The 26715-nt window shown below is 41.7% G+C and overlaps 1 protein-coding gene and 1 long non-coding RNA gene across 2 annotated transcripts in view; one reads left to right on the top strand and one right to left on the bottom strand.

Moving 5' to 3' along the window:
* The window catches only part of LOC308596685, a 40050-nt gene extending 28728 nt beyond the window's left edge, over positions 1-11322 (top strand). Inside the window, exons 3-4 of the long non-coding RNA XR_014012651.1 lie at positions 10383-10430; positions 11149-11322. This is a non-coding gene — a long non-coding RNA (uncharacterized lncRNA). The remainder of the gene's footprint in view (positions 1-10382; positions 10431-11148) is intronic.
* On the bottom strand, positions 11-24989 carry NAMPT (nicotinamide phosphoribosyltransferase). The gene is made up of 11 exons (XM_081211699.1): positions 24756-24989; positions 16380-16536; positions 14269-14372; positions 12723-12851; positions 11361-11519; positions 10882-11018; positions 8801-9026; positions 6210-6329; positions 4425-4565; positions 4178-4312; positions 11-3282 (listed from the first exon to the last, which is right to left on the bottom strand). Exons 1-11 carry the CDS (start codon positions 24813-24815, stop codon positions 3169-3171), a joined length of 1482 nt encoding a protein of 493 aa, XP_081067825.1. The 5' UTR covers positions 24816-24989; the 3' UTR covers positions 11-3168.
* Between the last annotated feature and the right edge of the window lie 1726 nt (positions 24990-26715).

Here is a 26715-nt window from a genome sequence, read left to right as displayed (position 1 = left end):
CACCAACACAAATTTTTAAAAGTATTTTATTGAAATATCTGTGTTCCATCAAAAAGTGTGAGACTCAAGACACACCGTAGACCACTAGAAATCTTTAAGAACTGCATGTTTTAACCAGGTTATTTGGGTTACAGAAGGGATGGCCAGCTGGCAGGCTGTGGCATAGATGCAAGATGCAGAGAAAGTATGTGTCGTCCTAGATGACCGTATCATTTTTTATTCAAGGTGCAGTGAGCAGGGGATAGGGACTGTTGCCCAGAGCGTTACAGACAATATATTGTATTGCTGTTCCTTATCAAGGCAGACAAAGGACCGCTGCTGATCTGGCAGATCTTTTAGGAAGCACATTCACGTTCAGCTTCTTGAGTCAGTGACCTCACACCATGCAAGCCAATGCGCTCCATACCTGTGAAGCCATTTAGTGCAGTGTGGTGCCAGTTTGATTATAGAACTTGACTCTCCACAATGGGTTCAGGTTGCATGTTAAAATATATTGCAAGGCTTGGGAAATAAAGTGGCCAAGCAGAATACAGTGGCTGGCCATCCCTGGCTTACAGCATCACCCTTTCTTCTGTAAGTAATTTTTGACAAACAAAAAGAACAAGTCTGAAATAAAATCAAATAGCTATATGTTTTACTACTGGAACTAAAACTTTATTTCCATGTTTATTACATTTGTCTTTAATGCAAAGTACATTTTGACTAAAACACAGTATTTAGGTGAAGAATACTTACTCGGCTAAGTAGGTTAAGAAGGAATGTAAAACTAGAGAAAATTCTGTTTACTTTTTGAATTTTGGCAAACAATAAATACATCTCAAATCTTCCAAGGTGGATTCTTTGCTATAAAAAGATTTCATATCAATTTCATAATCATTCCTCTGAGAAAAAAATAGTCATAAAAATAATTTCTTATGTTAAATACAGGTTACAAATAAATTAAACACAAAGCTTCCCAACTGCCGTTTTTAAAAACAAGTACTGCACTACAATGAAATGGGAGCTAAAGATCAGAGACCATACGATCCTAATTGATAAAAGCAAACCCAAACACACTGCTTGCTTTTGCATGGAAGAATTAGGATATTTAAGGTTCAAGCTCTGTAAAGTTGTATCCAGCACCAAACTACTTCACGTTTCAGGTGTCAACCGTCTTAACACTAAATCCTTGATGGTAAGAGCCCAGGATTTTCTAACTAGGATAGGTGAGGAAACCTAGTGTTTTACAAAGGGGGAAAACCACACACCTGCCCCTCCCAGAAATAATTAGAAATCAAACACCCAGGGAACACAGGGTGCATAGAAAAATGCCTCTCCATTGCCCTCAAGTATAAAAATATCAGTTGAGAGACTTGCCAGGTTTCTTGTACCACTTAACACACAGATCTTTCCTAGGTACATTATGTGGAAGCTTAACCATGCTGACCTTTAATCAGTTTTTGAACTTTTTCAGCCCAGGACAAGCTACTTCAGTTATCAGGGTAAGGACATTTCTAGGAGTGAAACTCACTGTTCAGAGTGCTAACCAAACCACTATTTCTGATAGCAATAACGTAGAAAACCTTCTAACACAAAATAGATCGGGACTGTGGAATTAAATATGTTCCATAGCAGGAATATTAAAATATGGCTTTTCAAGCATTTTAAAAAGTATATTATCTTTGTTTTCTCCATTATGTTAGAGCTCTTCTGAACCATTTCCCAGATAATTGTCTAAACCCACTTATGCGTCACCTATACAGTGATCCGAGATTTTATCCCTCACCAGAGCTAACAAACCAAAATTATATTGCTTCCTCTAGAAAGGCTGACAAATCCATGTCTTCTACCAACCCGAAGTATGGCTGTACACCTGAGAACTTGATACAGCATGCCAAGTCATTCACCAACAGACTTGTTCTTTAGTAAGAAATTCAAAGCATGTGTAGAAAGTGAATCAAGTGCAGTCATGAAAAGAGTACCTTTCATCACCTTTAGTATTTAAAATAGTTAACCTCTGCATAGTATCCCCTATAGGGGAGGCTACCAATGTAAAAGGAGTTTGCTAGTATAATGTTTTATTAAAGTTGTTCAACAAAAAAAAATAGTTAAGACGTCTATACAAGGTCAACATCCAGTCTGACAAAAAGGCAAAATCAAAGACCAAAATACAAAAAGTAAAAAAGTGCACAACTAAGACCAGTATTCTGCTTTTAAGTTTGTCACAATATATGTAAAAATAAACCCCGAAGTGTAGTTACTTTAATACATCACTTCCCTACCTGTCAATATTTTAGATATAAATATATGTTCCGTAGCGGAAGGAAATCCCTTAGAAGTTCTGCTGCCAGATCTCCTTCATGCTTACTTGGAAATGAGTTGCACTGATTTCAGATTCCAATGTTCTTGGAATATAGAGGTGCATTTGGCAATCTTTGTTGCAGTAAGAAGTCCTTCCTCATTTGGCATTCCAGTTATATCGCCTACTGTCTAACAAGTGTTTATGTGTTTATATATTCTCCCAGCACCTCAACAAGAACAAGAGGTTTCGCTGACTGGTAGCTACAACGAACAGCAAAGTCCCTTTCTCTGTGGGTTTTGAGGGAGCTATCCTGATTAAAACTTCCAAATAGTACAGTTGTCACAACAAAACTTAAGGCCATGTTTTATTTGCTGATCAATGGACACAAAGGCAATGTATTCCCCCAGCCCAAAATATTTCCTTGAAAGTCTGTGCTCATAAAAATCATGAAAAGTTGGAAAGACATTATAATTGTAACTTTTAAATATATTTTACACAATCTTGTTTGTACAAAAATACAAGGTAAATATAAACATAAAGCAATGATACTTTTATGCAGATCTGTTTTGTGGTATGTTGCTATATATATATATATTTATATGTATAAAAAGTCTCAGTTGTGTCTCATCAATGAGGAGCTCAATACCAGATTGAATACCAAAGGACTCCTAGAAGCACATATTTTACACTGCAAGTGTTTTCCCAACTCCATTTTTTTCTCTAAAGGCTGGCAAAAATAAAGAAAAAGAAGAGAGAGGGCAGTGATGTCCATAAACCAACAAATAATTTGGCTATAGTGTGGCAAACAGAAACACACAGATCTGTACAAGAAATCATTAGCTATGCAGTACACAGTTGTTACACAAATACAAACATGGAATGAAACTTTAGTGAGATGCCTCTGTCAGTTCACTAATCTTCAGCTTGGCATTTTTTCTTACTTCATCAAACGAGTAGGACTTCGTTACTATTCCATTCTTAAACACTGTATGAAGGAGATCCTGCAAACAGACACCATTTTCTCTTAGTTTCAATAATAAAACAGTATTTGGCTTGTCAATGTCAAGGAGTCTGCTTTGGCAGATGAAGACCCTCAACTCAAGAGCGACACAGTTCCATCATTCCAAACTCAGACACATATAAGCCAGGCTGGGAGCAATTTGAAGTCCCCCAGAGACAGGCAGGGAACATAGATTTTATTATCTATATCTGTCTTTCAGACTGTTGCTTTTCTACCTACTTGTTTTTAAAGTTGGTTGATTTTATCTGTATTTTAATGAATATTTTGTTTTATTTTATGTAAACCACTTGGAATGTTGGTGTTTTTGTTAAGCAGTATATAAATCTGTTTGAATAAATGGAGAAAACATCTTACCTCTTTTAGCAGCTAACTGTGCCTAGGGCTTGAGAGTGGACAATTGTATGGACAACTAGCCCCTAAATGAACATTAATGTCTAACAGATTCTATTTCAAACTGGGCTCCTCAAACCTGGCAAAGTGTGCTTGCTTCAGCAGCACATAAACTCAAAACTTGGAGAAGCCACAGCTTTAACTCTGAGTTTATTAATTTACGTATCATGGTAATTATGGTTTAAGTTAAAACCCATATTAAAATAGAACCATGGGCTGATTCACACACTTGTATGTCTTATCCCTTTACGGCTCTGTTAAAAACGTGAACTATTGCAATTGAAACTGATTGCCCTGGAATAGGCTTAATACTCAGGTTCTTCCTGGTGCTGATTGGTTCACACGTTCAAGTAATCACCTGATGCTACAATTAATGAACATCAACTGTATTCAGCATGCTATAAAAATCAGTTAAGTCCACAGATGGGACTATGCATGACTAACTTTTGATATTACCCTACATCAAGGGTTTAAGGCATACATACCTGCCCATATTCTTCAAGGTCTCCCTTGCCTTCTTCTAGCGTAACGAAGTCTCCATCGGGAGTCCTGTGTAAAGACAACCTGCCTTTCTTTGACCTTTTGTTGGGATCAGCTACAGGATCTTTAAACACGTTTACCTAAAATTTGGAATAAAAAGATGCTATGAGTAAAAGATGAGCACATTCACACTGAAGAATGAAATCAAGGCCCTTTATTTTCTAATGTAAAATCTACATTTAAAGAACATACCCCAAGGCCGTTGGTTACCACATAACTGCATTTGAAGGAACAATTCAAGAGATCCCTAGTTACTTTCTGCAGTAAAGCTCCACCAGACCCAAATGAAATATTTTCAATGCTCCATTTATTTTGTTTCATTCCTTCCACGATCTGATAAGAAAGCAATAAAAATAAAATTAAGAGGTGCACAAATAAGACATTTTTCCTATTAAGCATTTACCATGGTGTTCTTTTGCAGACTAGTGTATATTATGGAAACAGGAACTTTAGGTTATTTAAGGCTCAATGATGCTTCGCAAACCCTCTGAAAACATTTCATGTAGTTACAGCAAACTGCTGCCAACAAATACCATAATATGCATAAAAGTGCAATTAATTATCTTTGGGGGAAACAACTGCACTGGTAGGTAGGCATATTTTACACAAAGATACTGACTTTACAGCAACATGTGAGGATAAAAACGCCATTTATTTTTCCAGCTGAAAGACAAACACTCAGACTTCACTTCCTCCCTCCCGCTAAGGTTTGCTCACATGTTATTTCAGTTCAAGGTTAGATGGTGCTTTTGTATGCCAAGTGACAACTAGCAATGTTCATGCACTACAGCTGTTACTAATCTATTGAACCACAGAAACACACAAATGAGTGAGCAATTGATTTCTGTGGTTTAATGGTCCAAGAAATGCCTTTGAAAGCACAGATCAGCTCCTGCTCTATTTACACCTTCATAACTCTTTGCGCGGTGGGACGCGGGTGGCGCTGTGGGTAAAACCTCAGCGCCTAGGGCTTGCCGATCGCATGGTCGGCGGTTCGAAACCCCGCGGCGGGGTGAGCTCCCGTCTTTCGGTCCCAGCTCCTGCCCACCTAGCAGTTCGAAAGCACGTCAAAGTGCAAGTAGATAAACAGGTACTGCTTTATAGCAGGAAGGTAAAACGGCGTTTCCGTGCGCTGCGCTGGTGCTGGCTCGCCAGAGCAGCTTCGTCACGCTGGCCACGTGACCCGGAAGTGTCTCCGGACAGCGCTGGCCCCCGGCCTCTTAAGTGAGATGGGCGCACAACCCTAGAGTCGGACACGACTGGCCCGTACGGGCAGGGGTACCTTTACCTTTAACTCTTTGCACTCTCCAATTTCCCACACCCTATTTCATCTTCCTGTCTATACTGGGTTATATACTGTTAGAAGAGCCCCAGAGAAACTTCCAGCAGAATTGCCTGACCAGGTGCGCTCTCTCCTCACCTTCCAAAGGCTCTTCTGCGCCAGATAATCTGCATCTTTGGTGGCTTCCCTCCATAGGCTGGGGAGTGGGTCGCTATCGAGTGTTAACCTGAGATTAGGCAGCTCTCAGCTATCTGATTGGCTGCTTCAAGACATCTTCTTTCAAGGTCGTGTCTTTCACAGCACTGGATAGCCTTCAGTCTGAAGACAACTTTCAAAGGCTAGATGCAGCCAGTTAACAGCAGGCCAGATTTCTGCTTTCAAGGGCAGGAGTGTTTTTGGCATCACATTAGAGGCCAGATGAAACTAAGCTGTGACATACAAGCTTAAATCATAAAATCGTAGAGTTGGAAGGGACCTGGGGGTCATCTAGTCCAACCCCCCCGGTGTCCTGGATGGGCTCAGGCTAGCAACCATCTAGTTAACAGTCAAGCACACTGACCCATTTGGGAATAATATGAACAAAAACGTGAACAAAAACAAAGTTGTTAATCATTTCCCCCCCTGAACATCTTATTTAATTGCTGTGTCAGAGAAGACACTGAAGACGCAATATACATATTAATAAAAAGGCGCACCTCTTGTAATGTGTTGATATCTACACCGTCTCCTTGAATAATTCTTAAGTAAGGGGGCAACACTTTATAGCCTTTTTCATTTTCTGTAATAGGGAACTTCCTTCCTAGAATCTCCAAAACCTGCAGAAAGCCAAATTAAACAATTAGTCCATTACTTCGCTGAATAAGCCAGTTCAGTCATACAAATATGTGTGCCTTGGGTCAAAATTTTATGCTTCAAGAAAGGTGAACATAAAAGAACTCAGCCACTGTATTGAGGCATACAACTCCCAAGGCTCAATCCCTGCTGGGAATATTCCTTGTCAAGAAACCTGTGTGTGGAGAACACTGAACGAGATAGACCAATGCAACGACTTGGTAGAGGGAAGCCAGACTGCGATATTCTTAAAAGTAATCTAAGTTTGCGAGGTTGGATTTTTAGTACAGTTGTACCTTTTAAGTTGAACAGAATTCATTCCGGAAGTCCGTTTGACTTCAAAAACATTTGGAAATGAAGTGTGGCCTCTGATTGGATGCAGGAAGCTCCTGCAGCCAATTGGAAGCTGCATAAGCCACGTCGGAAATTCGGGTTCCAAAGAACGTTCGCAAACCGGAACACTCACTTTCGGGTTTGCTGCGTTCGAGAGCCAAAACGTTCAACTCCCAAGGCGTTTACAACTCCCAAGGCGTTTACAACTGTAGAAGGCGTTTACAACTGTAGAAGGCTTCCAAAAAGCGGTAGTCCTATTTACTTAGGATTAAGCCTTAACTACTTGTGTCTCTTGACTGGAAAGTTAGTTGAAAATTTGTTATAGTAAGAAGTGTTCAAGTTTTATTGTTACCTTCTGCATGGCTGCCTGCTAAAGTCACTAGCTCATCCGAAGCCTTAATTTGAGATTTACGGCTCTATTTAATTACAAAATTGTTTGTGCCTACTCAGGTCTTTCCTCAGGTCTCAGTAATGCCTTAAAATTGTACAATATTCTGCCACTGGAACCTGTGCCAATTTAAACAAACCAGATATATTTGTATTTGTTTTTGTAGATAGCAGCAGCTGAAACATTTGTCATTGTTTATCAAGCACTCCATTGTGCTGGTAAACTGAAATCATTAACTTTTATTGGCAACGCAGCGGCACTATACAGTGTTGTTTTAAATTTCTGAAAGCCAAAGCTGGAATCCCCAAATTTCAGAAACTAGTCTGGAAGTCACCATTCTAAACTATTATCCTGGAAATAGTGATGTCACCCCCACCCCAAAATGCTGTTGTAATTATAATTGAGATGTGTCCTATGCAAAAGAACAAACTGATAGCTTAGAACTACTTTGCTTAAATAATATGCTATCCTGCTACCATCCATGACGGTTCGGAAAGGAAGGGTTAGGACAATCAATTTACAGGCAGCTATATGTAAGAATGAAAAGACTCAGTGGTGCAACCTACTAGTCAAAACATATGTATTGCAAACAGTTTAGTTTTATGGGATTTTGATTTTACGGGGTTATGAATGTCTTTTTTAAAAATTGCATAGCTAACAAAGAGAAAAAATAAAAGGATTAAACAAATATAATACATTCATATCATCAAGGATACACTAATAAATCAAAACAATATATATTATTATAACATGTTCAAATAGTTATCCACACAAAACTGGTGTCTATATGAAATATGGCCGGGGCAGAGGTCCTCTGTTCACTACATGACACACCAGTATTATCTTTACGTGCTCTTAGCAACGTAGCTTGTGAAATCCACTTTCTGCACAGCCAAGTGCAAAGCCACATGCCCATTAGGTCACTGGTTCCCATGCATGGCCTGAATTATCTTGCATTGGTGGCCTCATTCCTATGTCATGGTCTATATGGCTTATTGGGACCATGCAAATATGCTTGCACTCACTGCGCTCCTCCAGAGTCCTTTTCTTTTTAGTCCTTTTAGCACAGAAAAGGCTTGAGCCATCATTACAGGCTGTGGTTAAGGAAGAAAAGCCCTTAACCAAGAAAAGCCTAATCTTGACTTGGCCACTACACTGTGCTAAAAGCACTGGGAAGGAACAAAGGCAGGCATAGGCAAACACAGCCCTCCAGATGTTTTGAGACTACAACTCCCATCATCTCTGACCAATGGTCCTGTTAGCTAGGGATGATGGGAGTTGTAGTCCCAAAACATCTGGAGCGCCAAGTTTACCTATGCCTGAACAAAGGGGTTGCCAGCTTCTCTCTGGAAGCCAACACAGTATGCATGGTCCCAAGCATAATTTTGCTTACCATAATGTGTGAACCAGGTCACTTTATGAATTTCAGGTTAACTATATGAGATGTTTAGGTCTTTCTATAGAAACTTAATATATGCCAGACACCAGTTTAATAAACGTCAGCATAGCTCATAAATATATTTAGATACAGAAACTGAACAGATCCAACAAAAATTATCTGTAGGCATAGCTAGTGAAGTCCACATAGATATTTCTAAGTAATTTTAGATAAACGATTTTGTCAATCATACAATTTTGTAACAGAGTAGAAATGGCATTAGACTAAAAGAAAAGGTCTTTCCCAAATAACTTCATTAAGTTAGTTTAAAAACTGAAGATTTTTTGAAGAATTACCTTTAGCACAGTGTCAAGAGGATTTCCTGAATCTGGCCTAATAATCAGTGGCGCTTCTGCACTTCTTGATTCAATTAAATGTCTTAAATCTTCACCCCATATCTTTTCACAAGCATTGTAAATGTCGTAACTGTCACTGACCACAGATACAGGCACTGAAGAAAATTGTGTCACAATGTGTTCAAAAGCATCTTTTTCGTGGTCTTTCCCCCAAGCTGTTATAGTACTGAAAGAACAGAAGAGATTTACTCATCTGATATTTAGTTGCCACGCTATGTTTTCCTTTTAGCATGCAGCAGACAACTCTAATCTATGCTAATACAAATGCAACCATTCCTTATCTTCACACTACTTTTTAACCAACCGACAGTACAGGTTTCAATCAGTGATGCTTTCTGGTGCACTACAAAGTTTATTCATGTTCTGCTTTCATTCATGTGGAACAATTTTTGCTGCCCAATTAAGCCCAATATCTTAACTGCCTCTTAGAAGTTCTTGGTTACACCCAGGTTTGGAGGGCAGGTATCAAGATAGCAGTAATAATACTCACCCTGATCAACTGCATGCACACAAGCAAATATGGGGTACCAGAAGAATGTCAGACTACAGTCGTACCTCGGCAGTCAAACAGAATCTGTTCTGTAAGTCCGTTCGACTTCTGAAACGCTTGGAAAAGGCGCGGCTTCCAATTGTGCAGGCACATCAGAAACATTAGCGGAAGCTGCACCGAATGTTTGGCTTCCCCCAAAAAAGTTCAAAAACCAGAACACTCGCTTCTGGTTTTCAATCGTTCAGGAGCTGTAACGTTCAACTCCCCCAAGGCGTTCGGGAGCCGAGGTATGACTGTAATTGCTGGGACATTAAATCTGCACTTAATCCCAAGTGTGTAATCAGATTTCTCAGGAAGTGAGATCTTATGTATACTAAAGAAGCATCTTATACAAAAACAGTTCCAAGGTCTACCAAGTATCTCTTAAGACAGTTGAGTAGCAAAGAAAGTACCCAAATCATTAACATTTTAAAGACAGTGTAAGTAAGAAACAGAATATAAAAATCAAACTATATTCTTGCCAAAAGGTAATAAGGACTGTGTGTAGTAGAAAGGTACTGGAATTTACCACTGACTTCAGCAGCTCAACTCAGCATGATTTTTAGGACAGTTATGTACCTGATCATAGCGAGTTATCAACTTTATGGTACATTATTCCCCACGCTGCTGAATGTGTATTTTACCCATACACATTGAACAACCCTTGCAGTGTTGTTTTATGACACCTAAATGTAGTAGCTTGGCAAAACCACCAAAAGGAATAAGAAAGATTGAATATGGGTAGAAACCGAAGTGCAAGTATCAAATATTTTGGCACCCTGGTTTTTTCCAGCGTGACTTTTCTTTGAACGTTGCATACAAGTTATTCAATCTGTTCATACTGACCTATGAAACATGGTTATTAATGGGTTAAGCAGCACTTAGAATGGGGGGGGGGAATTGGGTTACGCAGCACTGACTCATTTCGCTGTGCTATACATTCAAACTTTCTGCTCTGGAACACTCCAAAAACCCAAGTTTTTTATATTGTAGTGGAAGCATTTGACAGCGATGGAAAAATTCGACATGCTGACAAAAGAGGTACTCAGTTTCTAATTAACTAAATATCAAGCTTGCCAATTATGACACATTAAATAATTATTCTAATAGTTATTGCTCAGATCACAAAAATATGGCAAGAACAAGCTGTAAAAAAATGTTACATATTGAAGTTGCTGAATCAAACTTCTATCTTCCTGGGACCTGGTAATTCAGGCAAGAATTTACTGACGAATTAAATAATGTAAAATCAGAGTCAAAAAGAAAATTGAATGCTACTACATCTGAACATATAAAACAAGCAGAATCAACAGCTATAATTGCTTGTCTGTAATTATCAACTTGTTAATGAACTGTTTAATAATTTGAGTTCAAGGTGTGTGCTTCCTTTTAAAAAAAAAGGACGCGTGGTCCTCAAAGATGCCGGAGGACCAGACCTTCAGCTAATCTACACTTGATTTCCACAAAGAATGCATCAAAGAAATACAGATACCTGTGTTCTGCAGCTGGTACTGAATGACCTGGCACAGGGTCTTTTGTTCCATAGTACTTCTTAATTAAACAAATTCCTGCTACTGTGTCAGTTCCTTTAAAGTTCACTAAATGTGCAGATGCTCCTATTCCTGCAGTCTGAGAATAAGACACAATGATGAATTACAGGCATGCAAAACCAAAATGGCAGTTCCTAGAAGATTCCATTTCAGAGCAGAGTAACTCCACATTAGTAAGTACTCTCTTCATTTGGTCTTAATATCTGCAGGACAATATAAATAAGATATGAAGTGCCACACTTATTGACTATTACTGAAGAATTTAAGGCTGCAAGAAGAAATACACATTATACAGTGTAAGTTTATGGATTCCAATTTTAGAAAGAAAGAAAGAAAGAAAGAAAGAAAGAAAGAAAGAAAGAAAGAAAGAAAGAAAGAAAGAAAATATGTAATTTCAATACATTTTTTTAAATAGCATTACCTCTTGCGAAGAGACTCCTCTGTAACCGAAATCATGTAGTTTGTACTCCAGACCTTCTAAACTGCCTGAGGTTTCTAGCAGATATTTTGCTAAGATTTTCTTTTGTTCTCTGGAGTTTGTGGCCACTGTGATGGGATACCATGACTGAACAAGAATAGTCTATAAAAGAGGAAAAATGTTTCATGCGTAAGTGTGAAGATACCCACTCCTAGATTCAATAGGGAAAATGAACCTTTTCACTAAATGGAAACTACAATACAGAATCAAATTGGATATGGCAGGTAGTTTTCATATATGCACAAAGGTAATTCAGGTTTCTATTGGCGCTTTCCAAGTTTGAAAATTCTCTTGAAGTATTAAAGGTTTTCAAACCCATTCACAGACATTTAAGAATTACAGAAATTTACCTCCATCATCCAACAAATATTTCATCTGTGGAGAAATAAGCACGACTGAGCTTAATTTCACTTAGTTTGGGGGTGGGGGACGGATGTCAAAAGATGGTGGTTGTGATAGGAGCCTAGTAAGTCATGGAATACTCAAGGCTCTCAGCTACTGGCAACATGCTACTCCACCGGGTCCAAAGTACTGCCTGACTCCTTACTGCTCCACACTTCAAATGCTGAGGTCTTCTGGTGGGGCATTTTTGGTGCTCCCCATGACCCTGAGGTTCATCTGGCCTTTATAAGGAACTGGGCCTTTAGCGTGGCATATCCTGCCCTGTGAAACTCCTTGCCAATAGAGGCTCAGCAGGAGTCATCCCTGCTTGCTTTCAGACATCTTCTGAAACCTAATATTTAGACAGGCCTTCCAAACCTGATTTTCTTCGCCAACCAGCTTTTACAGATGTGCTTGATATAGTTTTAGCATAAAGAGATGGGGGGGAATAGTGACACTCTAAAGAACCAGTTGTGCTTTGGGGACAGAAGGGAGAGGTGGAACCATGCACACAACTTGACAAGAGGCCTGTCCATAGCACAGGCTCTCTTCTGCATAAAAGATGCCTTGGCACCACTTTATACCAAACAGCGCACACATGGCTTCAATCTTAAAACTCGTAACCCTAGGAAACTTGATTAAGCAGCTTGTGGGCCAATCAGTAAGAAATACAAGCCGCCTTACATACATCTGGGAAAAAGAGACCCATGCAAAGGAATAAACCAATGCCTTTTCAGTGTAGTCTAAAAGCACATGGAACACAGTACAATTAGCACAACTTGCATTTAATTATGTGTTTCCTCATATCAAAGGGCAGAATGACGTCTTTAAATGATAGATTCAAATATATGATCAGGACATGTTGAAAATAAAGCAAATTAGCTAGAAAGTTATCAATCACAGAGATATTTTTTCGTTAATTACCTCGATCCAGTTTGTGAGCCAGTAACAGTCCGGATCGGTGTTTTCAACAGTGAAGAGCACATTCCCCCTGGGAACGACACTGCCCTCAGGAACAGCCTTGACTTCTATGGGAAGACAACCTTCGTACTTCTGTAAACAGATACAATAATTATTAGGAAAGGGGGCTGAAGACTTTTTCATTGGGTGAAAAATAGGTTTTGTATCCATGGGTATTTTTTTATTTGACAGTATATTCCTTTAAATGGGGGTTAATCAAAGTACAAAGCTACACAACTTCCAAGTTTGATTCAAAAAACACTACTTTTTCTTCTTTCAGTTGCAATGCTTATAACTGATTTAACTTAAATTTAGCAAAGCTTAGCTCACATGCAGAACTTGTGCATGAGTCACAGCGCCTCTTTAAAAGCAAGTGATTTCACGAGGGAATTTAAGGCTGTACCTTCAAACTGTGGGGTAAGCTTCCTTAGAAGGGCACTGACAAATTGCTGGTGCATCAACATGTTGCCCAGTTTCAACTCACCTCTGAATTTAAATTAATATAATATTGTAAAAAAAACAACTGGTTTTCCTATACTATCAGTCAAGGGGTATAGAACAAGATTATAATGCTCTTTCCAAATGTGTCAGTTGTCAATTCTATATGGATTCCTCTCCCCTCCCCCCCAAAAAAAATCTCAAGCTCAATTCCCACATATTTTTGTGTACAATAACAACTCCCAGTAAAGGATAGGCATTGCTTTGCTGTATGAACTATTAAAAAACCCAAAACCCACAAAAACCAATACCAACAAAGTACCGTATTTTTTACTCTATAGGACGCACTTTTCCCCTCCTAAAAAGCAAGGGAAAATTTGTGTGCGCCCTATGGAGCGAATGCAGGGGGGGGAGGCAGGCGGGGAAAGCCCCCAAGAGCCGCACACAAGCTCCGTCACTCTTGCGGGCTTTTCCCCAGGAGGGGGAAGGGACTGACTGGCCGCATCAGTCCCTTCTCCCACCTCGTAGAAAAGCCCACAGGAGCCACGCACCCTTTAAAGAACGCGCGGCTTCTACGGGCTTTTGCGAGAGGTGAGGGAATTCCCCCACCTCCCAGAAAAGCCAGGAGAAGCCGCGCACGCTTTAAAGGGGTTGCGCGGCTTCTGCAGGCTTTTGCGAGAGGTGAGGGAATCCCCCCACCTCCCAGAAAAGCCAGGAGAAGCCGTGCAGCCCTTTTAAAGAGCGTGCGGCTTCTGCCGGTTTTGTGGGAGGTGGGGGAATTCCCCCACCTCCTGCAAAAGCAGGAAGAAGGTCTGGGGAAAGCGCCCAGGCTGCCTGCAGCCTGTCCGCTGCTCCCAGAGCTGGGGGGGGGGGGAATCATATTTTTTTCCTTGATTTCCCCCTCTGAAAACTAGGTGTGCCCTATGGTCAGGTGCGCCCTATGGAGCGAAAAATACGATAGCTATGCTATTCCTATCAAACTGAAGAAGCTAAGCATCTGTCAGCAGATAATATTAGGCAGTTTAGTGTGTTTGTGTCTTCACATTTGAAGTGTTCGTTATTATTTTTTTACCTCAAGGATGTAGTTCCACCCAGTTTCGTTGAAGACATCATCCTGAAAATGTTCCTTGTATACCTCTTTGGCTTCCTGGATTTTCTCTTTGGTTACCACTTTGCCTATGGTGAAAATTTTTAAAAGATGTATAACAATACTGAATCATAAGAATATGTTCGAAAAGTTGGTTGGGCATTGCCATTTATTGAAGTCCTGAAGGGAAACAAACTAGCCAAACGATGCAAAAATTGTGATTTCTTGGCCACGGCTAGTGCCGTTCTCTCTAGGACCGTACAGGCTTGCGGTCCTATACCACTTACCTGAATGCAACCCTATTAAATCAATGGAGCAGGTCTGAGTAGACATGCAAAGGGTTGCATTGTTGGGCTGCTGCTGGGAGAAGACCTGATGAAATTGGTAGGATATATGTCCAAGTAAACGTGCCACAGATTGGGCTGGGTGCATCTAGATTGTAAACACTACTTACTCAACAACAGATTCCATTGCTTAAAGTGCAATTTAATTTCAAATGAATGATTTACAATTAGGGCATAGAGTAAATCAAATAGCCAGTTAATGTACCAGCAAAAATAGCATGCTTATCTCGACCCATTGGCTGTAATCAGATGAGTCTGACAGCGATTTCATGTACTCGAATGAAAGTTGAAGTTGTCACATAGTAAATCTTAAGATTACCATTCCAATCCATGGCAAACAGAAAGCTTTTCCTTCAGATTGGGTCTCTGGACACTATGCTGATCAATATAAATCAAGAAAATGACGACCTGGTTGCATGCCAATGACAAAATGATGACCCTAACCCAGGTTATAGAGATATATATATTATCATCGCTGTACTTGCAGAAGCTGATATGATAAATCAGACAGCTCCACATGTAAATAAAAAAATAAATAATAATAATTTATTTATACCCCATCCATCTGGCTTGGTTTCCCCAGCCATTCTGGGCGACTTCCAGCAGTATATTAAAAACACAGTAAAAGATCAAACATTAAAAACTTCCCTAAACAGAGCTGCCTTCAGATGTCTTCTAAAAGTCAGATAGTTGTTTTTTTCTTTGACATCTGGTGGGAGGGCATTTCACAGGGTGGGTGCCACTACCGAGAAGGCCTTCTGCCTGGTTCCCTGTAACTTCACTTCTCGCAGTGAGGGAACCGCCAGAAAGCCCTCAGAGCTTGACCTCAGTGACCGGGCAGAACGATGGGGGTGGAGACGCTTCTTCAGGTATACTGGGCAGAGGCCACTTAGGGCTTTAAAAGTCAGCACCAGCACTTTGAATTGTGCCTGGGAACTAATGTAGGTCCTTCAGGAACGGTGTTATCTGGTCTCAGCGGCCACTCCCAGTCACCACTCTAGCTGGTGTAAAGTACTGGAATAATTGTTACATTATGGAAGAATGTAAAGTACTTCCATAAAATGCTTTTCCAAGTTACACTATCATATTTGGGGATAATTTTTAAAATTAGATTCTGTGCAAAGATTGTGTATGCCACTTTCTTACCAAACATATAAATAAAAACAGTAAATTGAAGAAATTGCAGCATTTACTGAGGCCATACCTTTCAGCTTATAAGGCCAAAGGCCATCTCTCTTGAATAAAACGTCTTTGCCTGCTGCTGAAAGGTCAGCAGAGAATGAGCATTTGATTTTATCAACATTTTTTAATAAATATGTTGTGGAGTCATAGAACTGCACAGTTGGAAATGACCTTGTCCAACCCCCAGCTATGTAGGAATCTCAACTAAAGGATCCATGGCATGTGGCCATCCAACCTCTGCTTAAAAACCTCCAAGGAAACAGAGTTCATCGCCTTCTGAGGGAGAGGCTTCCACAGTCTAACAGCTCTTACTCTCAGAAAGTTCTTCCTGGCCCCTGAGGGGTGGGGGAAACAACAATAGGATCCAGTGACCACATCCAGTTGCCCACCCCTGACTTAAGTCTTAAATTAAGTCAACCATTAGAGTATCAAACATTATTACCCTTTGATAGTTATTTTATCATGAATGAAGACATCTTCATAGCTGCTCCTGCTTAAAGGAGCCACGAAAAAGGTTGTGAAGTTAAAGAATGGGTGAGTAATTTTATTTAAAATTCCAACATGAAATACCTTTTAAGTATTTATTAAGAATGTACTGCAACCCGTAAAAAACCGTCTCCTCATATTTCACCTTCCAGAATTTAGAGTTTTCTGTCTTCTTTTCACGACATTCGAAGTAGGAATAAACTTTGCTTGTATTGGGTGGATATTGTTTATAATGTGTCACCTAAAATGAGAAAAACTTGGGTAAGAAAACATTTCACCACATACAAAATGGTTATCCAAACAAGCTTTGACAGTGCCATACATATCGAACAGACAATTTCCAACCAGACATCCCTTTGCCTGTCCAGTTTTCAGCTGACCAAGCAAAAATGTCCATTACTATATTACCTATTTTCTACCTTGCTTATCTAACAACTTTTCCATAACTGAGAAGTGAAACTGACCAGAATTCTGAACAAATGTGAAAAGCGACATGTTTGGTTAATTTTTGCATAGGGGCTCCAGTGTCAAACCTAGTATAGGAGCCTGACTTTAGAGGTGTCAGTGATCTGCAATGTCTGTGATCTGCAGTATTTTTGCTATCCATATTAGAAGTTTTCCTTCAAGCACAAACCAAATGTTTGCTTGCAACCAGTAATTCTGGTGGAACATCCGTATGATCTCAACACCCACCACCTTGTGCAGTTGCGTGATTTTTACTTGCACAGCAATTATAAAGTGCTTTGTCTTGTCTATAAACAAGCTCCTTTTAAACTTCACCTGTCAATTGTGTGCTTCCTGGGGAAATTGCACAGCTACACATAAGAACTCCATATAAGCAGGGGAAGAAAGATTAACCAAATTTTATTGTCCACATTAGTGACACCACAGGTAATGAATGACATGGTACAGAATATTTCCCCCCTCAATTGCAACAATGTTATAAGTGGTTATAAAATTACGGGAAGCTTAAGAAAAAATAAGAGCTTTGATTGATACTTTGATCAACACAGTTTTCAATAAATGACTCTGCTAACGTTCTATTGAAACTAAAACAAATCTATAGTAAGACATGAAAATGGGATAATTTTACACACAGAACATCATTTTGATGGCACCTCTTCTGAGAAAGATTTCCCAGCTTACTTTAAAATATGTACTTCTGACATTTTCAAGACAAAAGCATTTTATTTTTCCCTTACCTGCAAACTAAAGCTGTAGATTAAAAGATTTTTAAAAGTCAAATTTCCTTTCCACCATTTATGCTTTTTTATTTTTTTGCATTTCTCTCAGGTTGGGAAATGAATTAGACTGGTCAGTTTCACTCTCTGTTTCTGACACACCAGCACAATGCTGTAATATTTGGGTTTCCAACACTGCAAGGGAATGTTTGATAATGGTAAAAAAAAATTAATATAGTGAAAATATTTTCAGTCAGATTTTTTAATTCTAGAAATCCTAAATTTGAATTACTGGCATATTACAATGTGTAAACAGCTTCATAATTTTAGAGTTAATTTAAGCAAACTACTCTAAAGAGTTTGATTTAGCCCTACAAGCAGGACACCAATTTATTAAACAAACAAAATGGGGAATTATTTTTTTCCGTCATCTCCAAAGGTAGCATTTGCTACAACAATTGGTTGAATTGCAGTCCACAGCTAACACCAGCAACCTTTCTCTGAAATAACAGATCAGAAGGTTTGTTGGAATGCTATTAAAAGTTTTAAGAATTCCACAAGGTCTGGAATTTTTTGTTTAGTGCCATATTTGAAGATTAAATGTCACATTCAGGTCTTACTCTAAGGAATATGCCTAAACTGAAAACACTTGATAAGAAAGCTCTTTCACTACATTCTATGGTTCACATATCACATTAAATCATGGCGCTGCTTACATGTTCCTCACACTTCCCATAGACCATGGTGCTACTCAAAAGTAACCACTCCTGCTGCCTTCACACCTTGAACAAAGCGTCTTGTTGAATCATCTGAACCCAGGCTCAGTGTATGTTTCTGTCAAATAAACCACAGAGTAGTGAGCCAGGACCAAACTGGTTTGACACTCATGTATGTTTGCAGAGAAACAAACTATGAGCCAGGGTGTGGACAACCAAAGCCAGACTCTGCTGTGTTTCATAAGCAGCACAGTGGCGGCAGGAGCTGAGGACTAACATGGGAGCTTTGGAGCACCTTCCTTTTAATGTATGGTTTAGTGTGATGCCCGAACCAAACCTATCTTTGCTTGAAAAACTGAATGTCCATACACTACACCATAGATGTTTTCTGGATAGCAAACAGTATCTTTTTGGATTTAGTTTTCTGATCGGGGAGCTACTATGTTCGCTTTTAAATCTTGCATCCTAAACTTACTTGAACTATGTAAAGTGATATGGAACCTCTCAGGACTAAAAACATATGAATATTTTTTAAAGCTTTCCAAAACTCTGCAAAAACTCTGATTAAACACTTTTTCAGGCAGGACTATGTACGCCTGCACATTGTTCTCTGAACTAGACAGCATTCCAGTTGCAGAATCTAGAAGAGTGTTTTTAGTGCAAAAACAGACAGGAACTCAGCAAATTAAAGCCTGGATGCCTAGTAAAATTAGCTCCATATCAAGGGAGTTTCCTTGAATGTGAATAGAAGTATTTTTCAGTCTGGAATGTGATGCCAAATAATGAGCACTATGCAGCTTATATTAAAAGCTTCATGGCACTGATCATTATGCAATACTACGAATGGTTAAAACAGGTTATAATCAAGAACGAAGTGGGTAGTAAAATACATATATTTCATATATATCTATATTTCAAGGATCAGGGGCGATGAAATGTCTTTTCAGTGTACAACACAAACTATACAATTAAGGTGACAGTCACAGACAATTCCACTGCTTAGGGCCTGCCACAGAAGGTAATGAGGCTATCTGAACTGTTTCCATTCTAGCTGATTGTTTTAAGAACTGTAACTTTCAGAACTTTTTCGTGAGCTTACTTTTTCTCTCTTCCCTCCCCAACCGCTTTCCCTTGTATGTCACATCTTTCAGACTGTCATTTTGAAGGCAGATACTATTTTCCTGGGACGCGGGTGGCGCTGTGGGTAAAACCTCAGTGCCTAGGACTTGCCGATCGTATGGTTTGCGGTTCGAATCCCCGCGGTGGGGTGAGCTCCCATCGTTCGGTCCCAGCTCCTGCCCACCTAGCAGTTCGAAAGCACCCCTAAGTGCAAGTAGATAAATAGGTACCGCTTTATAGCGGGAAGGTAAACGGCGTTTCCGTGCGCTGCGCTGGTGCTGGCTCGCCAGAGCAGCTTCGTCACGCTGGCCACGTGACCCGGAAGTGTCCTCGGACAGCGCTGGCTCCCGGCCTCTTAAGCGAGATGAGCACACAACCCCAGAGTCGGTCACGACTGGCCCGTAAGGGCAGGGGTACCTTTACCTTTTTACTATTTTCCTACTGATCTTCGTAAGCCACTCTGGAACCCTTTTTAGCAAAAGATTGGGGCAAACATGTTTCAAATAAATAATAAATGTGCTGCTGTATGCCAGCGAGTTGGTTTAACCCAAACTACAAAATTTTATAAATCCTGGGAAATTAAGGTCATCTGTAATCAGGTAATGTGTTTAGTTTAGTGTCTTATATTTCCTGTGAATCACAATCACTTATTTGCATCAACAAAGTCTCCATATTAAAAGGAAAAGCATTCTAATCAGATGAGCAAGATGTCTCACAAATGCTCTTCCAAGGGAACACAGTGCCAAACTTTGTGTTCTTATCCACCCAACACTTATGCGGCTTCCCTTCCAAAGTATTTGAAAGGTCCAGCTAGTGGAGAACATGGCAGCTTCTCTGTTCAACTGGGAAAAGGCACCTGCTTTGTGTTAACCACAATGGCAACCCGTTAGTTTTCTGGCAAAATGCAAGTGTTTTAACCCACAGCTAAAGACTTTGCACAGTCTTTTCACCCATTAAAATGGAAGTCCTGCTCTGAGTGCTAGTGACTTGTGAAAGGAGCAGGGCCTTCACAGCGGCAGGTCTGGTTTTGCGGCAATCTCTTGCTAAAGGAGTTCAACCAACATCCTTGCTTGACTTTCAGTGATGAACTTAACATGTTTGCTTAAGTTTTCTGTAGGAATTTAAAAGACTGCCAGTGTGGTATAGTGGTTAAAATGTGGGACTAGAACCTGGAAGACCAGGATTCAAATTCCCACTTGGCCATAAAGTGCGCTGGCTGACACTGGGCCAGTCTTATCACTCTCAGCCTAGCCTATCTGATCTCAACTACCTCACCAGGTTAAAGGAAGAGGGAGAGAACCATGTACACCATCATCTTGTGCTCTTGAAGGAAAAGGTGGAATGTAAATGTAATAAATAATAAACTTGGATAAGCTTACTTTTAAATTTTAAGCAACTCCAAGAACATCTATAAAGTGTTCTTTATAGATCTTCTTCAGATCCCTCTAAAACATTAATCACCTCATATTAGCTGCATGTTGCCTTCCCAGTGTAAAAATTTAGACTGTAAGGTCCATGGGGCAACCATTTGTTTGGGGTTTTTTTTGTTTATGGCACACCAACATTAATTTTTAATTGTCCCTATATACTGGTACACGTACCCAGGTTAAAATGCCAATTGCCTCTATTTTGCCTTTCAGGCAGCTGTTTGAGGCATGTTTTTTTAAAATGATCAGTATACATGCACTCTACAAGTTTCTTAGCTTCCATCCAAAGGTCTGTACAAATGAAATGTCTTTGGTGATAAATCTTCACTAGTGCATATACACAGAAATTCTCTAATTTGAATGTCTATGCCATTTTCACATTTCTTCATTCATAAGCTCACACCATTTCCACATTCTACATTTAGACAAATGTGCATGAAAATTCATGTTAAATAGCTATTTAAATACACATGTTCAAATGTGTTATCTTCAAATAGATTTCTAAACCAATTTTCTATTAAAAAGAGCATTTTTGTGCTGAAAACTTTGACAGAAACATTCAGGAAGTGCAAACGCTGGTGGATAACTAAGTTCCAGTCAGCTGTGGGGGTGCAAATCAGGTCACCTCAGGTCAGAATTCAAAATTCCCTAAGCATCTGCGCACACGCACACACACACACACACACACACACAACGTGATGGTACTGCTTCCCTTCCATCCTTGATTCATAACTATCTCCCTCTCTAGATAGTAGAGGCTGACGAATCTGTCTGAACTGCAATTAGGTCTGCTATAAATAAAATCAGTGGGACGCGGGTGGTGCTGTGGGTTAAACCACAGAGCCTAGGACTTGCCAATCAGAAGGTCAGCGGTTCGAATCCCCACGACGGGGTGAGCTCCCGTTGCTCGGTCCCTGCTCCTGCCCACCTAGCAGTTCGAAAGCACGTCAAAGTGCAAGTAGATAAATAGGGAAGGTAAACGGTGTTTCTGTGTGCTGCTCTGGTTCGCCAGAGGTGGCTTAGTCATGCTGGCCACATGACCCGGAAGCTGTACGCCGGCTCCCTCGGTCAATAAAGCGAGATGAGCGCCACAACCCCAGAGTCGGTCACGACTGGACCTAATGGCCAGGGGTCCCTTTACCTTTACCTAAATAAAATCAGATCACTTGTGGGGTTCAGCATTCCTCTGTAATAAGCGTACAGTCAGGTTACTAGCACACTTGCTTCAGAAGCAAATGTTGGACAAGATATTGGACAATGTTGGACGAGTACATTAAGGCAATACACAGCAAGTGGAAAAAACCTTTAGCAATACAGTGCTACCTCGGGTTACATATGCTTCAGGTTACAGACTCTGCTAACCCAGAAATATTACCAGGGGTTAAGAACTTTGCTTCAGGATGAGAACAGAAATCGCACAGCAGCGGGCCGGCGGCAGTGGGAGGCCCCATTAGCTAAAGTGGTGCTTCAGATTAAGAACCATTTCAGGTTAAGAACGCACCTCTGGAATGAATTAGGTACTTAACCCGAGGCACCACTGTATTTCTCCAATAGCCCCCAGCAACCAAGAATTCCATGCAGGCAAGTGATCAGGCTGGTGGAGGTTGGAGGGATCTGTCCATCACTCCTTCAGCAATTCACTTGGGAATGGGCTTTTTTTACTGGCAGTCTGTGTTTCTATGCTGGTTACTGGTGAAAGGCTCTCCTTCCTTCAGAGTCAGCATGGAAAGAAGGCTACTAGACTCTTAGCAGTAACCAGTGTAGGGCTTTGTACGATGCTATTGAAGATTGCTAAGGCAGGGATTACAGGGGTACTGTAAGTAAACAAGACTAGTCCATTCAAATCTAGTCTTCACTCTGAATTCACTAGATGCCCACAGGCATCTAGCTGCCTCTCTCTTTTGAGTCCAGCTGCAATCTGGGGGCCTAGCAATACTGACTTATCTTATAGGGTTGCTGGTAAGGATTACAGGTAAATACAGATGAAGTGCTTTGAACACTTGAAAGCATGATTTAAACAACCTTTGCTATTTGATACTATAGTAGCATAAGGCTCTCTCTGAATTGCTTTCATTTACTGTTAAATGACAAAGTCTCTTGGGCAAAGATTAGGAGACTCCTTATACATAACAGAAAGATCTCTTTCACTGCTATTCCCGTAAAAGCTAGTCATTGTTTCTAGCAGGGCACAATCTAGCAATTAAGGCTGCAATCCTATACTCACTGACCTATGAGGTTGCACTTAACTCAATGTGGTTTAGTTCTGAGTAGACATGTAAAGGATTACATTGCAAATTACACTGATATCTGCCTGTAGCAGGTAAATCACTACAGCAAATTTGAATCAAATGCATCATTTGAAATTATAATTTTAAGCCAATTATTTCCATTTATCATTTATTTTAATTCCATAAATTGGTCATAGTTTCCCACAAGAAGAACTTTCCCCTGAAATCAATGTGGCTATTTTAATGCTTTTATCATCAGTAACAACTGTACGACTGGTTTAACGGTTTCAGTTTCACAATGCTTGATCTACCACCATATACAACTCCAAGTTTTTAAAGACTGACAAATGTGTAACAGAATTAAACTTTGGGTAGTACTATCACTACTGTAATTATAATCCAACCATTTATGCACCAAAAGCAGGTCTTGCTAAGAAACAAATATATGTATGCTGAAGGATAGCTAAACCAGTAATGAGTCCAAACGAAAACCCTGTGATTTAAAAGCTTGCCGGAAGAGCTTAACTTCCTTATCTTTTCTCATTAACCTCCTCTTTTTTGTTTTTCTACAACACTGTACTGTTGTTGTAACAGTTAGGAAATACCAATAGTATAAGTGACGCTTTCAGAGCTGTTAAGTTCTGTACAGATGAGTAGCTAGAATCTACTATCTTGATAAAAAGCAAACAGCATGCTTACTTTGATCAGGTTCTTTCCCAAACAGAAACCTGGTACTTCTACTATCAGATAAGTGTTAAGTCAGTTTGCCTGCAAAGATTACCTTTCCTCAGAAACACTCCCTTTCCTGCCACCAGAGAACTAAAATTAGCGCTTCCCACAAGTCTAGTAAGTGAAGGAGGCAGGTGTTTCACTATCATTGCATTCCCCCTGCAAGAATTTGGAAGTGAGATGAAAGAGCCAAGTGCAGTAGGAGTTACAGTGGGGAGGCATCTCCTCCATGCCACAGGTGTCACTTTCTATCTTGCCCCATTTTCTCTCTCTGCACTTGCCTATTACGTACTAGAAGCTTCTCAGCACAAAGCATAAAGGGAGGGGGCAGAAGGAGTAAAGCCACTGTCTCCTGCCCACCCTCCACCTATATCAGCATGTGTGGATGATAAACCCGTAAGGAAATGGGAGGGAGGGAGAGATGTTGCACTCCAAAAGAAGCAAGGAGCTTCACTGTCGCTCCCTCCCCTTCTCCCTTAAAATCATATACCACTTGACACATTCAATGGGGTGGATAGGAGGGAACACCCCCCCCCACTCCAATGGCCAGACCAAGCCATCAGAGCTGACAATTGTGCCCTCAAAAAAAACAACAACAGCCCCTTGCAGGCGAGCTACCAAGCCAAGTGTACAAAGGACCGCAAGCTTCAGCCTGCGCTTTGCACTGCATAAACGAAAGCGAGCCCGATGAAAGAGCGCGCGCAGGAGAGAAGGGCAAAGGCCAAGCGGGGCGGCTTCCCCCCCCCCTCACAGCCTCCTGCATGTGGGCATGGCCTGCGAGCCGCCCCACACGTAGCTCCGGGCCCCCCTCGCCAGGCAGGCAGCCCCAGCCCCGTCCTGGCCCGGTGCCTGGCCTGGCGAGGGCGGGGTGCGAGGCAGGAACACGAAACAGAAAGGAGCCTGGAAGGAGAGGGGGGGAGAAGCCCAAGGCAGCGGGGGGAGCCCAGCCAGCCTCCCTCCCGAAGGGGCCACAGGGGAGCCCCTCGCCCGCCCGCCCGCCCGGCCTCCCCCTCCTGCCCCAGACCCTCCTCTCTCCCTCCCTCCCGCTTCGCCCCCCAACCTTGTAGGAGTCGGTGGCCAGGAGAATGTTGAACTCGGCTCCCCCCGCCGCACTTTCCATGTTGCTCGGGGGCTGAGGACGGAGAAGCACGACGACCCCGCGAGCCGCTGAATGGGGAAGGAGGACGCGGAACAGCAGCTTCGCCGCGAGGCAGGCAGGCGGACTGCCACTGGCTGACTGACTCTCTCTCGCTGCCCGCTGCCAAGCGCCTCAGGGGGCAGCCGGGCGGCGGGGCGGGGCCACGACGTCACGGAGGGCCGAGGGACCGCCCCGCCACCGCCATCCCCGCCCTGGATTGGACGCCGTCCCCAGAGTGGCGGGAGGGACGGTACAGATAAAGAGCTGTGAGGTCACCGCGAGGAGGAGGCGGGGCTTTTCGGCGTCTCCGTCGATTGGTTCCGCAACCTCGGCAGCGGAGGGCGCGTGGGGTTGGTGGAGTGCCGGAGACGTCGCACGAGGAGCAGCGCGCGCGCGCGTTCTCCCCTCGTCCTCCTCTGGATTCAGGAATTGACGTCACAGGGGCTCGCGCTCCGCTTTGCGTCCCTCCGATTGGGCGGCGCGGTGGGCTTAGCGGGCGAAGGACTGGAGGGAAGGAGGGCGGGCGTGAGGCGGCGCTCGACGCAGATGGCGAAGGTTGCGGGAGACGGGAGAGAAAAGGATCTACGCGCATGCGCGGCGAGCGGCCGCCTGGGCTACGCTTTCGATTCTCCTCAGCTCACGGGCGGAATTTGCTGAGGCGTCTGAGGGGAATGGAAAGCGAACCTGGAGCGCGAAGGGACATTCCTCCCCTCCGCACGCTCGTGGGCTCTGAGTTTCCTGGAAGCGGCTGGGATTCCCGTAAATCCCCTCAGGGGACGCCACAAGATTGCTTGTAGGGTGTGATTCGGCCCTGAACCAAATATATTTTTAAACCTCTCAGCTTTCAATGGTGCTTTGTGATCGTGCTTGGGGGTTCCGTTTAAAAATAAAAAAAACACCGAACGGTCCCGGTGCAAGTCCTGCTATGGCCAAAGGCACTTGTCTACTCGAGAGTAGACCTCACTAAATTCAGTAGGGTTTGCTGCCAGCGAAGTGAGCAGAAGATGGTAGCCTCGGCGCGACACTATAAAGTCCTAACGTTTCCAACTATAACCTTCATAAAATGTGCTCTGGGGAAACGTAATTCTAAAATACACACACACACACTTTTTTTACTAGAGAAATGTTTAGGGATACTCTCCTTTTCCTATCATACTGAAATACTGCCCCTCAATGAGGCCAAACTTAAATTCACAAAATGTTTAGGGGTATGCGTACCCCCAGAAAAAAAGCACTGTGTGTGTACAGTGGTACCTTGGGTTACATACGCTTCAGGTTACAGACTCTGCTAATCCAGAAATAGTACCTCAGGTTAAGAACTTTACCTCGGGATGAGAACAGAAATCGCACAGCAGCGGGCCGGCAGCAGCGGGAGACCCCATTAGCTAATATGGTACCTCAAGTTAAGAACAGTTTCAGATTAAGAACGGACCTCCGGAACGAATTAAGTTCTTAACCCGAGGTACCACTATTCGAAATCTGTTGTGATGGCTAGGTATCCAAAACAGGGCTAATGCAAAATAGGAGGACATGTTTGGGGGAGGAACTCCAGATTTGCAGAACTACTTTGTGCCATTGCAGAACTGGAGCTCTGGTAGTTGGAATGGAGTATCCTGAAAACGGCATGGCTGGGCACGGAGATCAGGGTCTTTTCACTCATGGCAAAGGGTACTTTGGGAAGGCCCTCCCTAGGGAAGTCCATCCAGCCCATCATAAATTTTGCTAGTTGTGTGAAATATAATTGTTTCTGAAATATACTCAGAGTCGCAAAGTGATTTCATGCTCTTTATTCAGCTCATAGTGGTGAGGAGGAATGAATGAAAGTCCCCTCAAAGTATCTGCTTTATATACATTATTTACACAATGGGCTGCACATGATTGG

Source organism: Podarcis bocagei, assembly GCF_964188305.1.
Source record: "Podarcis bocagei genome assembly, chromosome: 10".
NCBI lineage: Eukaryota > Metazoa > Chordata > Lepidosauria > Squamata > Lacertidae > Podarcis > Podarcis bocagei.
Note: the sequence above shows the minus strand (reverse complement) of the source record. Positions and strands in the feature narration are given on the sequence as shown.

Excerpts from the sequence above, each read along its gene's own strand:
- NAMPT (XM_081211699.1), bottom strand. The coding sequence starts at position 24,815 with ATGGAAAGTGCGGCGGGGGGAGCCGAGTTCAACATTCTCCTGGCCACC. Across the intron at positions 11,019-11,360 it reads GAGGAGTCTCTTCGCAAGAG|ACTGCAGGAATAGGAGCATC; the intron begins GTAATGCTATTT and ends TCTTATTCTCAG. Across the intron at positions 4,313-4,424 it reads TGGTAACCAACGGCCTTGGG|GTAAACGTGTTTAAAGATCC; the intron begins GTATGTTCTTTA and ends TCCAAATTTTAG.